The 13756-nt window shown below is 47.5% G+C and overlaps 1 protein-coding gene across 5 annotated transcripts in view; it reads right to left on the bottom strand.

Annotated features, from left to right (window-relative positions):
- UTRN (utrophin) overlaps positions 1–13756 on the bottom strand; it is a 2010688-nt gene that overhangs the window by 1150652 nt on the left and 846280 nt on the right. For all 5 annotated transcript variants that reach the window (XM_069606729.1, XM_069606726.1, XM_069606725.1 and 2 more), the window contains 2 exons: positions 11351–11479; positions 11083–11253 (listed from right to left, as the gene is read on the bottom strand). In XM_069606729.1, the coding sequence (XP_069462830.1) occupies positions 11083–11253; positions 11351–11479 (300 nt within the window). The remainder of the gene's footprint in view (positions 1–11082; positions 11254–11350; positions 11480–13756) is intronic.

Consider the following 13756-nt stretch of genomic DNA (forward strand, 5'->3'; position numbering starts at 1 on the left):
GGATTGGCGCAGATGAAGTGGCATTAGAGTAAATATTTTGGCCGTGGGATTCCTACAGCTTTTCCTCCTTCCCGAGTAGTGCTGAGGTGGGTGCAGACAACGAAGACTGGATTGGTGTAAAGGGAGGCTGCAGCTATACCCGTTGAATGCGGTTGCGGGTGCACCGCCAGAATGAGGGAGTCTGTCTCGGTCGGCCTATACTTGGCGTAGAGGCGTTTTTTGGTAAGCTGCGTTGAATGCGGCTTCACCCATCCCTTCTTGGCCAGGGCTTCTATGTCCTTTTGCAGAGGGATGCCAGTTCTTGTGGCAGGGCAAATGGTCAGCACTTCGGCCAGAAACCCTGCTTCAGGTTGCTCAGCTTTTGGCTGCCGAATACTGAGGTATTCTGCTACACACGAAAGCCTCTTGTGGAAGGCCTTAGAGGACGAGGGAGTGTCCTTGTTGCCCGCTGTGTCCTTCAGGTCGAGAGCTGTCGGAGGTGTGCTGGGTGCGGACAGCTGTGGCGTGCTGACTGGCAGTGCTGGGGGCTATTGCAGAAGCTGCGCTGGGGACGGAGCGACAGTGACTGGTGTGAGCGCGGGGATAAGGGGCTGAGGTCTGGACCACGTTCAGAGCCTGGGGTGGTGCCGGAGGTAGCATGTCCTTGATGACCCCCCCTCAGGATTGTGCCCATCAGCTGTGATTTCATGAGGGTAAGGGACTTTTCGAAGAGCCTATCCTCGCATGCAGGGGAAGGGCCTGGGAGTGTAGGAGCCAGGCCATGTGGCTGCTGAGGTCTTGCCAGTCCGTGCCACACCATGCTGGGAGCTGCGTACCACCCCTGTGAAGGTGTGGTCGGGTATGATGTGGACCAGGTCACTGGAGTGGTCCAGTCCCACCTAGACGTGCGTTCCTATGCCTGCTCTCTAGGAGGCGGCTCCGGGTGTCATTTTGTCAAGCCCCGCACCACGTGCCTGGTTCCTGATGCCTGAAGAGACGGGCCCAGTCTCCGCCTCCATGCTTAAAAGCAAAGGCTCAGACCTTCCCTGCATCTCCGGTAGCAACCTGGGAGGCGGAGTGCACTCGGCCATGACACCGGTAGTGCTACGTATAGGCACCCCCTCAAACACGAGCACAGTAGTAGAGCAAAGCCCCTCGGGGATGTCTGCGGTAGCAGAGCTTTGTAGCCCCTTAGCGGTGGAACCGGGAGGATCTTGCAACCCCTCGGCCTGTTGGCTGGTAGCTCTGAGAGCCTTGGTCTCTTTTCTGGTCCTTAGGACCTGGAAGGTCCCACCCACTTGGGTGCTTCCCTGGGAAGAAGTCACCCTTGCGTGGTGCAGAGGAGAACAGGGTACCGACCTTGGGCCTGGTCTTCCTACTCACGTAGTTCTTGATGTCCTCTGGAGGTGATCTCTCGAACAGCTCGCTTCACCGGGCCAAACGATTCTTGAGAGCTTTCGGGGCCAACGTATCGCACGCAGAACAGCCGTCCCAGCCGTGGTCGGGGCCAAGGCACCAGAGCCAGAGCACATGGGGATCCGACGTAGGGTAGGAACCCTCTAAGCCCGGACACCTGCTGAGACCCGCTGTCGACATGCGCCGGGGAGGAGCGGGCATCAGATGACAGTCTTCTCTGACAATTGCTAGGAAAGACGACAAGAGAAAAAACAGAAAGCCTTTCGGAGAAGAGCGTGTGGAATTACAATGCCAGAGGCCTAACCCAGGAGCGCTGGTGAAGCAGTCTGTTCCAGTCGACATGGAAAAGTGGACTAAGGAGTGGCGCCGGTGGGCAGAGGCAGCGGAGCGCATGCACCCAGGGCTGTGCCCCAGCGTGCATCTAAATTTCAAGTGGAAGACAATTTGTTCCGATGAAAACGTTTGTTTCCCGTCCATAGCGAGGGATAACCATACAGTATGGAAGAAAGAGGACGGGACGTAGGAGTAGAAACAAGTTACTTACCTGTAACTGTTGTTCTCCAGCATGGATCTGGCATGGATTCACATGCTCATGAATATTCCCTGTTGTCAGGCCGGGAATCCTCAGTAAAAGAAAAAAAGCGTTCACTCTCATTTGTAAACTGTCTGCTATAAACCAATCACTGATTTCTGGGTCACACTGCCCCCAGCCAATGACTACCCTCTCCCTAAACCCCTCCTCTGGCAGCCATCTTCAGATTTGGTAGCACATGAAGTGGCAGTAGGACCAAAAAGAGCCACAGTGGGGCAGGAGGGCGGGTTTGCATGTGAATCCATGCCAGACCAATGCTGGAGAAAAACAGTTACAGATAAGTAACTTGTTCCTTCTCCAACATGGTGATTGGCATGGATTCACATGCTCACGAATAAAGAATAGATAGCAGTACATACATACACAACCACGGGAGGTGACAAGGCTCAACAGAAGCAATTTCTCTTACCTCCTCACCAGATTGCGCAGCACTGCTTGGCTGACTCTGGACTCCTCTCTGGAATCCGTGTCGATGCGGTATAATCTCAGGAAGGTGTGCATAGACCTCCACGTAGCAGCCCTGCAGATGTCCAGCAGGGGCACACCAGACAGGAACGCCATCGTCGCAGTGATCGCTCTGGTAGAATGGCCTCTCGGACGGCCAGGCAGCAGTCGGTTTGCCAACCAGTGAACCAGTGACAAAGATGCAGAAAGAGAGCCACCTGGAGATGGAAGCCTTGGACAAGGCCTTCCCATGGTTCACAGGACCAAAGGTGACAAAAAGTTGACATGTCTTCCAGAAACTTCAGAGCAAACGCTACACCCAGCGAGTGCAGAGTCCTTTCAACCGGCGACAAAGGCATTGGTAAAAACACAGGCAACACCAAAGGTTCATTGAGATGAAATTCCGATGGAACCTTTGGTATGAAGGAGGAGTACGTCCACAGCACCACCTTGCAGGACAGGGCCTGGATCTCACCCACTCTCCTGGCAGAGGTGATAGCCATGAGGAAAGCCGACTTCCACGAAAGGCACTTGAGAGGGGCTTGATGGATAGGCTCAAAAGGCCCCCGGGCCTCAAGAGCCTTGTCAGAACCATGTTGAGTTCCTACGCCGGGGCGGGGGCCTTCACCGGCGGGAACAATCAAGATAGTCCTTTAAGAAACTCCTGGACTAGATGGTGTGACCAAAGAAATGCCCGTTCCAGAGACCTGGTGTAGCGGGAGATAGCGCCAGATGCACTTTGGCCAAGGCGGGGCTGGCGCACGCCTCCATCAAAACCAACAAGTACGGAAGGATCTGAGGGGCCATGGCCCTCAGCAAGTTGATCTTCTTCGACCGGCGCCAAGTAGCGAACTGCTTCCACTTGTGCCAGTAGCACTTCAGAGTCGATGATGCTCTGGCCCTGGCAAGGACCGCTCTGCAGTCCGCCGGCAGCTCATACCCACCGAACTCTAAGGCCGCAGGAGCCAGGCATTCAGGTTCAGCGATCCTGTGTTGTGTCGCAAGATTGCACCACCTCCTCTGGCGAACATATCCACAAACACTAGTAGATTGCTTGGAGGCAACGTCGACAGGCTGAGAAGGTCCCGGTAGCAGTACCAAATCTGCCTCGGCCACGCCGGGGCGACAAGGCTCATCTTGCACCGGCACCTTTTGTGTTGACTGATTACTCGTTGTTAGGGAGAATTCTCAGAAATGTGCTAATTCCCTTCTACCTTGGAGATTCCCCAGCTTTTTTGCTGGACTTTAGGGCTTTTAGTTTCTTACCTGGAGAGAGAGACCTTTTTCCCACTCATATATTTTTCTGTGATTTGAACTCTGTTTCTGTTGACTTTGGAGTCTGACAAACTCCAAAGGGATCATCTTTTTACATGGTGTCACACAGCACCTTCAGGGCAGTGGCACAGGGAAGTCTTCCAGTTTTCCCAAAGGTTTAAATACCTTCTCTGGGGTAAACTACTGTTTCCCAGAGCAGTAAAGTGAAATTTACTACTTACATTTGCAACTTTATAGACCCAGCACAAACTATCTTACAATAGGGTGCTGAAGGGGTTACTTAGTATCCCCTTTGTCTAGCTTCTCATGTAACATGTTTATGTTACCCTTTCCTCACTGAATGGCTGGTGGCAGTGATTTACTTTTAACTACTGTGGTGCGCATTTTCCGCGGGCTGCGTTCACAGCTGCAGTAAAGCACCCAACGGTGCAATTTCTGTCAAACTGGCCCGGTCTTCTTTTTTCGCCATTTCTTTGTTCAAAGTTCCTTCTTGAGATTTACGTTGCGCTCCAAACTAGGTTTGGTCCCTTTGGTCGCTTTGCCTTTGGCAGGATTCACAATTGATGCCCGCCTCTGGCTCCAGGGTGTCTGGCGAGGGCAGGAAGTGAGCGAGGTGCCCGGAACTCCCTGGGGTTCATCTCCTAGGAGACCCAAATGCATGCTATGGTGATTGGCCGACTGACTGTCCGGCAAGGACAGCCACCCTTCTGGGTGACTGACAGCTAGGCTGGAATGAATGGGAGAAACCTGAATAAAAGGCAAGGCTTTTGGCTTGGAAGGCAGAGTCGACCACTGGACGAAGGAACCGAAGAAGAACTTGAAGAGGACGCCTGCTGCAACTCCTGGACAGTTGGTTTGCCGGTGAAGCCCTGCTGCTGTACTGAAACTCCTAATTAGTATCGACAGAGAAGACCCTGCAAGGACTTCTCCCCTTGAGTTGGTGGGACCAATCAACTCAAAAGGAAGCCACCTGGACATCTTCTCGGAGCTGGCTGAATTTCCACAGAGTTGCTGCTGGAAACCGAATAGCTAGGGAGAGGAACACCAGATTGTGTGTGTTGCTTTTAAGTTGGCCAAGAGCTCCAGAAAGATCCTCCGGACTCCCAGGAAGCAGGACTGACTGAGCCTGAGCCCCATCAACAGAGTGCAGGACCCCAGAAGCAAGGAAAGTCCATCTCGACAACCAGTAACCGCGGTGTTGCTATTTGCGGTAGTCGCAAGGAGCTGAAACACCAAAGTGCTACTTGTTTGAAGTTTGCCGGTTGCAAGCAGGGACCGTCCCAGAAGAAGTCCTCCCTCTTGTCCCCACGACTGAGGCCCAGGAACAGCGAGAATCTGCAGAGCTGCACAGGAACAGGAGCGATCTGTTACACTTCTTTTTCATTCTAAAAGGTACTGTAAAGTCACGGAACTTACCTCTTGTTGTGTAGCCACTTGTCCTCGTTGGAGACTTGCTTGGTTGCACGTGTAGAGTTGCTGCCAGCTTCTTTACTTCACAAGCCTAATCTGCTTGTGGCCCTACTGTGATTTTCTTCTATTCTACAAAGAGTTTTTAAACATTGGAAAAGACTTTCTACTTACCTCCAAGAAGTGCTTCAGTTCACCTTGACTTTTGCTAACTTAACACTGGCTGGTCTAGGCTCCCTGAATGACTTCTCTCTTCTGCTTATGTGTTTTGCCTTCCTTTCAGGAAAGGGTTAACTAACTTTGCATTGGGGGGTTGAAAGTACTTAGCTACTTAAGAATAACTGTATGAATACTTGTTTTATTCTGGACTCTTTTCTCTTTAACACTACTCCTAAGAATATTCGAAATGCAATAGTGATATATTAATGCCAACAGCACCCTAGCTATTGAAGTCACCTGAGGGTGTAGGTAGTGCTTGTGTGACATCTCAAATGGGTATTTGCTGATTTAGATTACCAAGAGTGTACATTTTTAAAGTATATTTGTGTGGTGTTTTATATTGCTCCCTTCTGAAGAAGGCTTATTCTAACTGACTGGTAAATACATTAATAATTGTTTTATCAAGAAACCTTGTGTGTAAGTGTTTGATTGAATACTTGTCACTGTGAATCTCTGTGTAACTCCCCTACAACTCACATTGACCCCTTTTGAGATAAACCTGGCTACTCCACAGGCTAACAACCTGTGTATTGCAGACTTATACCAAAGGTTGGATTTCTATTGCCAGGAGGTCAGGGTTGTTGTAGTGCACCCAAAGGGTACTGCATACAATCTTGTCTAACAGTCGCAAAACTGCCTCTAGAACCTGAAGCTCTGCTAGGGTAACAATAACCAACTGTTTTCCGAACCCAAAATCACTATCTTGTATGTGTATGCAGACTAAAGACAATTACTGTATTACTTTGTGGGTGCGCGTTATTACCGATTGAACTGTCAAACTCCTGTAACAATTGTATGTGTTCAGCATACGGACTAAGAAGTGACTCTTGGAAAAAGTATACATACGTGTGTCGGTTTATTGTCCTAAGTATTTAACAGTGAGTCTTGTGTAAATATAATAAATCTACATTTGAACATACATTTATGTTTAAGTGTTTTTTGATGTGTATTACGGACTTGGTTCAGTGTACTTAACTACAGCTCACATCTTCCTCGTAAAATACGCCTGACTGCTCTGCCACTCTACCAAGGTTCTTGAGTAATACAAACTGATACTAAGAGTTGGGGATCTACAAACCACTGGGATAGCTTACTAAAGTCCTACCTCCAAGTGGGGCTTTAGGAAACCTCCCCTAACAGGGAAGAACCACAACCAATTCACAGTCAAGTAAAATAACCGTATATGATATGGCATTTGTAACACGCCTATACACAAGTGTTTCAAGGCGCGAAAAACTTATCACTTATCAGAATGGTAAAACACACATTCAAGCTTAGTAACAACTTTTGTTACTGTTCACTCTCAGAGTGACAGGTGCCAAACAACTCTTTAACAAGTAAGTACTTTTAAACACTTGTTATACTTTTCAAGACAGAATCCTTTACTTCTCCAGTCCTTCCCTAGTCTATGGCATAAGTTAACCCAGAGGCAGAAGAGGGACCCTAGTGGTCTAGGAGTCCGCTGTAGGCAGGGTGAGATAGGGTTATATTACAGGCAAAAGTCAAAGTTCCTGGAGAAGACTGTTTAAACAAGTAAGCAGTTCATTTTAAAGTTAGTTAGGGTCCAGGGACTGCTGAGAAAACAACCTAGGAGGATTCCAGCAGTGGGCCTGGGTGAACTGGATGAGAGGACTCCCAATCACAAGAAACACCCCAAAGCTTTACAGAAATCACAAAGGCTTAAGGTAAGTAAATACCCCAGCCAACACAGTACCTTAGCATGGAAGAAGAGTTTGCAGCAAGAAGACTTCCGGATCTGCAGCCAAAAACCCACTCAATGAATTCCTTTATCATGAAGACAGGAAACTGGAAGGACTTTCAGGGATCATGGGGAAGGCTCCAAGCAAGAGGTTCTTCGCATGGTTTACTCAGCACAGAAGAGGTTGCAGCCGGGCAAACTTCAGGACCTGCAGCCAACAACCTGGTTGCTGAATTCCTTGTCATGAAGACAGGACACTGGAAGGGCTTCTGTAGCAGGGATCAACGGGGAAGGCTCCAGGCAAGAGTTTCTACACAGCTGGATGCATCTCTGTGATTTTGGTTCCCTTTTCAGGAGCTAGAAGACAGAAAATCACTGATTGGATTTGCGTCGCTAATCTGGTCCAGCACTCTGGTGCTGGAATCACGTCTCTGGAGGTCCAGCAGGATGCCGCCAATGTTTCAGCTCTATTTGTAATTCGGAAGACCATGCACCGCACGATGGCTCGAGATCCCACGGTATTTGGGTGTTGCAGCTCGACGTGGGATACTCAAAATGCAGGTCTTCTGGAATCTAGTGGATCTCATCAGGCTCTGGGTCGGGGTTGTCGTTTTTGGAGTGCCCAGGTCGATTGGAAGGAAGGTTAAAAGCAGGCTCTGGTTACACAGCAGGTTCGCTGGTCGCTGGAATCTTCTCAGCCGCGCTTTCTTCATCTTCCTCTTCGGAACCAGGCCCAGTGGCCGACTACTTCTTCAGCTTCCAGGATCTGAATTTTATGCAGGAACCCAGTCAATCAAACAGACTTGCAACCTTCCAACTTGGGGGTTTGGAAGTCCTTTCAGGACAGCCAGCCTCCTAGTTTGAACTGGATTCACGCAGACAGGCTAGAAGACAAAGGGCTGTAGAGTTTTGGACTCCTCCCTCACGTCCTGCCTTCAGAGACACTCTGGGGCCTAGGTGGGCTTGACCCAGGTATCCCGCCGAAGATGCCCTTGAGGGCAGGGGAAGATCAAAGAAAGGACAAAGAATGCTAAAATGGCAAAAAAAAGAAGACTGGGCCATTTTGGTAAAATGAGCACCCATGGGTGCCTTTACGGGAAGTAAAAGGGTTCACTGCCACCAGCCATTAAATGTAAGCTTGTTCCTGTAACAGAATTGTTACAGTTCTAGCGAGAAAGCGGGGAAATTGCATCTCCAACACACTCCACAAAAGGTGGGGTGTGCTGGTTTTCACCTAACAAAATGTAGAAGGGATAGAAATATCCTTTCTACCCTTGGGAACTGTAGTTCTCACAAGGTTATCCAGAGAAAGTAAAGGGAGAGCCCAAAGGGCAACCCTGTAACAATAAAAAAGCTATATATGAAATTAAAAGGACCCTATGGAGAGTCTTATAAAGGACACCCATAAAAAGAGTGAAAGACTTGGTAGTGTGGAAAAAGCTCCCCACTCACTGGGGTGTAGAGAATGATATTCCACCAGTAAAGTAAAAAGTTCTGGGGTTCTCACAAGTGAGGTAGCTTTAGCACGAAGGTTAAAATCTTACCTAACAAACAGATAAGTATACCTTATAACTATAATAAAGCACACAGGACCATATAGTAATACTTCAGAAGTTCATCCCTAGCCTGTTCCAAGTCTCTGGTAGTCTTTTAAGCGTCCCAAAACGGTCATGAGGGGAAGGAGTAGCAGTCCAGGAGGGTCCACTCAGCTAGTGCAGGTAAAGTACGGAAGTTAGTGTAGGACACATGCAACATGGGAAAGTGGCCTTAGGGTCTTAAATCATGTTTCAGCAAAAGGAGGAGCAGTTACGACCCCTGATGTTCTCAAGGATGACCCACAGAGGTAGTGACCCGGACAACACCGTCCTGGGCCAGCAGATAGCGCTAAGGTAAGCATGACTTTACACCCAATGTTAACACAATATGGAGAGGGCGGTTCAAGAGGTAGAAGGGATTTTAGGCGCATAGCCCCTAGAAAGGTGGAAACAGTTCCAGATGATAGTAAATCACTGGGGAAGACAAACTTCACTGCTGTGGTCGCTGGGCAAGGTCGTCTGGTCATATGTCCTAGGGCATTCACCCCTAGTCAATCGTTGGGTATTCCTGTAGACCTCAGACTGTAGGGGGCACACCCAGATTTGGTTCCACCACAAAGAAGAGACCCTCACAGAGATCTCTTCTGGAGCATGTCTTGCATTGAACCCGGCAGAGTCAGGAGGCACTCAGAAAGTCGCCGCTTGAATTTTGGTCTTCCTGCAGGCTCATCTCCTGATTGAGCGCAGCAAAGCGGATTTTGAGAGTCCCAGCAAAGCCTCAAGGACACGCACAAAGAGTTCCAGCCATTTGGCCAGCTTGACGTCCTTGCGACTATGAACGGGTGGTTTCAAGCCTTGCAGAGGAACTGCAAAGATGCACACTCCTACCACCAAAGACTGACACTGTATCTCGAGCAGGACAGGTGGCTCATTGGTCCCACCAGTATTAGGGAGGGAGGCACCTTGCTCAGGTTCTTCCCAGTCGATTAGAAAGGCAAGGATCCTGACACAGTGGTATTGGTGAGCCAGTTCTGGTTTCTGAAGCACTCCTCTGACGTCCATCAGTTGTATTCTTCGGATGTCTTCAGCTCCATCATTCGACTTGGTTCCTGGGTCCAGCTCGTCTCCTTACATCCAGAAAATGCACTGGGGGCGACACCAGTCCTCGAATAAGGAAGCTTTGCAGCATTTAAACTTGGAGTTGGCTATTCATTAGTGGACAGCCAGCCTCCCAGAATCTGCCCAGTAAGATCCAAGCCACTGGAAGAACATGGATCACAGGCAGTCAGCCTCCTCCCCACTTCCAGCCAGCACAACCACAAAGTAAAGGCATTATGGGCTTTTTGCAAAAAGCAAGAAAGGTGCATGAATAAAGGGGTTCCCCTCACCTGGCAAGATACAAGAACGGCCAACAAAGAACAGGCCATCTTTAACAGGATTTAAATCACAAGGAGTGGCCATTTCTGAGTATATGGTCCCCTTAGGTGCATTATTGCAGCTGCAAAAGTAGCCTGAGATAATACTTCTGAAAAATAGGTCAAAAAGTAGTGGCTGCCACCAACCTGTTCAGTAGAACTACTAGTACAGGAAAGTAGAAAAATGCTACTTCGAAAGAAGAGAACAGGACACAAACTGTCCCCACAGCACTCCATGGAAGATGGCTTGTGCTGCAAACAGTAAAATACACACATCAAAAAAGGGAGGCGACCACCCCTACACTGGTAAGTCGAGGGATGCATGAGAGACAAAGCTAAGGGGGAGAGGTCTCCTCAAACTGAAGCTTAAAATAAGGGTCCAGTGTTTTCAGTCCATGTTCTCCGAATAAATGTAAATGCAGGAGATGAGTGGGATGAAAAAGTCTCACTCACCTTCCAAGTCAATGGAAACATCCCTGAGAGTCCAGCAGAAGAGCCAAGAGGCTCAGGGCAGAGGGTAAGATATGCAAAAAGAAAAACGCACCAACAAGGCTTGTATATGAAAAGCTTTTGTAGCCATCACAGCACTACAGGATGCACGCAGAAACCGTCAGGATAGAGGATCTTTATGCAGTATGCAACGGAAGGTGAAGGACACAAACTAGTGAACAACATATGCCTTGAAAGTTTTCTCATCAAGAAAGGTACCACAATAGATAATGAAATGTGAGAATAAGTCTGTCAAAATAAATATTCAATATCCTTTGTGTAATCCAAATCCCAAAATAGTTAAGTGCTCTCTGCCTTAGATAAAGCACTAGGAAAGATTACCTGATTGACGTGGAAAGGACTTAATGACAAAAACAAGGTATTGCACCAATAACCATCTGTATAGTACAATAATTTGAATAAGAGTGCACTCGGTTTTAACGTTTCTCAAATTGTTACTGCTTATCACACACCTCTTCCTGTTAATTTGAGTTTGTACCCAATGTCTCATTGTGCTGCACAGAACTAAAATGGTGGAAAATCTAAAAAGGCCCATTTTATGGAAACTAAGAAAATCAATTATAATATTGTCTTGCTCCTACTGAAATGTACCTGTGCAGTCTTTATGTGCTCTGACACTTTTTCAAAATTTCGATTCAGCTCACTCAGTTTGGGCTCTACGAGTTCACGGCAAGATGTTCCCCGACTGTTTATCAGAATAACAGCTTGATCCCGAATGTTGTCTACTCGTAGACTGACATCATCAAGTTCAGACAATAAACGCTGGAATGCACAAACACAAAAAACAAGGCTAAGAGATGAAGAGGAGAAAAGGGAAAACCAGTAGCCTTGAAGTTGTAATGACAAGCTGCAATTTTACCTTTACAGTGTCTTCTTTCTTGCCTGCAGGTTTCTTCTCAACCTCATCTAGCAAAGCCTTAGCCTGGTAAAGCCAGGTGCTTATATGAGCAACATTCTCATCAAAGATCTCCATCTGGCTTTGATGATTCTGAGGAGAAATAAACAGTGGCACCTGGTTTACTCCCCATCATGAAACAACTTAGACGCAGAAATGACAGACACGCAAGGACCACTGGACAATCGGGACAGCTGTACTTACGTACTACTCATCAACTTTATCTAAAACATGCATTTCGAGCAATGTTTCATTCCATGATTTCTACTCACTCGTTTCTTGGAGTGGTTGAGATGGATTTCTAGAATCTTGCCTGGTGGATAGTTTTAAAAGGCCATCCATGATATAGTGAACAGGGAACTCAGAGGTTTGCCAAAACCCAAACAGGTTATTTGGATGAGCAGTCAAGAATTATTCCCAGGCGAGTGTGGCCAGGGGCCCTCAATGAGTACACACAGTATGGCCCACAACAATTCAATTTAGACAGTAAGAAGAAAACATAGTTATTTATTAAAGGCTGCTAGACACACTGAAAAATGAATCCAACCAGTAGTATTAATGCACAAGACACTGATTAAATACAGTCACCACAGTTCAGATATGCATTAAATGAACGTTGAGGTTTTTTTTGTGCATTTTTAAAGCACTCACACAGCCTGCGGGCATCGAGGCGCAGTTGCAGTATTTCTTTTTTTGCGTAATTGTTATTTTCTTTCTCCTTAGTTGCGTATTTATAACGCACTTAAATGCCCAGAGGTATCCAAGCGCGGCCCTGGGGATCGAACCTGTGTTGCTTTGTGTCGTCTTGCTTCCAAGGCGAACACGTTGCTGTTGAGCTATCCTCCCAGGACAATTTATTCAGCAATCGGATAAGCAGATTAAATGCAATAAATTATGGAACCAGGTCACATGTTAACCCCCTAACTTTATTTTTTTATTAGCATTTGGCTTATAACAAGCCTTTAGCTATCATATAAAATACATCCAATAATTCATTATAGACCAATCACAAACAAATCATAAAAACAATGAGTTAAATCGAATATACATATTCACTTGTTTAAAAGTAAATTACATCCTCCTAATTCATCTCAGGTACTTGTAACAAAACCTGCAGGTCACATCTGTGTTTCCTTTTACTTTACGGATGTTGGGGAGAATTCTCAGAAATGTGCTAATTCCCTTCTACCTTAGAGACCCCCAGCTCTTTTTGCTGGACTTTAGGACTTTTCATTTTTAACCTGGAGAGGGTGAGACCTTTTCCCCCAATCTCCCATGTATTCTTCTGTGATTTGGACTCTGTTTCTTTTGATTTTGGAGCCTGACAAACCCCATAGGCATCATCTTTACATTGTGACACACAGCACCTTCAGTGCAGTGACACAGGGAATTCTCTTAGATTTCCCAAAGGTTTAAATAACTTCTCTTGGTGAAACTACTGTTTCCAAGAGCAGTGAAGTGAAATTGACTTTACTTACATTTTCTAACGTTCTAGACCCAGCAGACACTATCTTAAAATAGGGTGCTGCAGGGGTTACTTAGTATCCCCTTTGTCTAGTTTCTCATGTACCATTTTTATGTTCCCCTTTCTACAATTGATGGCTGGTGGCAGTGGTTTACTTTTTCCTACCAGTGTGTGTTTTTACCGCGGGCTGCAATTGCAGCTGCAGTAAGACACCCATTGGTGCCCATTTTGTAAAAAAATGGCTCTGGTCTTCTTATTTCGCCATTTCTTGTTGGAAATGTCCTTCTTGAGATTTACTCTGCACGCCAAACCAGGTTTGGTTCCTTTGTTAATTTTGTCTTTGGCGGGATTCACTGGTGAAGCCCACCTCTGGCTCCAGCATGTGTGGCAGGGGCAGGAAGTGAGGGAGGTGCACAAAACTCCCTGTGCTTAATCTCCTTGGTTACAGGAATGCACCCAAAGGTGATTGGCCGGCTGGCTGTCCTTTGACGACAGCAACCCTGCTGTGTGAGTGACAGCTAGGCTGCAAAGGAATGGGAGAAACCTGCACAAAAGGCAAGGCTTTTTGATAGGAAGGCAGAGTCGACCACTGGACGAAGGAATCTGAAGAACTTGGAAGAGACGCTTGCTGCAACTCCTGGACCGTTGGTTTGCCCGGTGAAGCCCTGCTGCATTGCTGAAGCTCCGAATTTGCCTCGACAAGAGAAGCCCTGCAACCGACGACTTCTCCCCTTGGGTTGGTGGGACCAATAAACTCCAAAGTGAACTCGTCTGGACATCCTCTCGGAGCTAGCAGTACTTCCATTGCTGCTGCAGGAACCAATTGCCAGGGAGAGGAACACAATGATCTGGATTGCTTTTAAGTCGGGCCCGAGCTCCAGGAAGATCCTCCGGCCTCCCATGAA

This window comes from Ambystoma mexicanum, chromosome 4p, assembly GCF_040938575.1.
Source record: "Ambystoma mexicanum isolate Mex_15411 chromosome 4p, UKY_AmexF1_1, whole genome shotgun sequence".
Taxonomy (NCBI): domain Eukaryota; kingdom Metazoa; phylum Chordata; class Amphibia; order Caudata; family Ambystomatidae; genus Ambystoma; species Ambystoma mexicanum.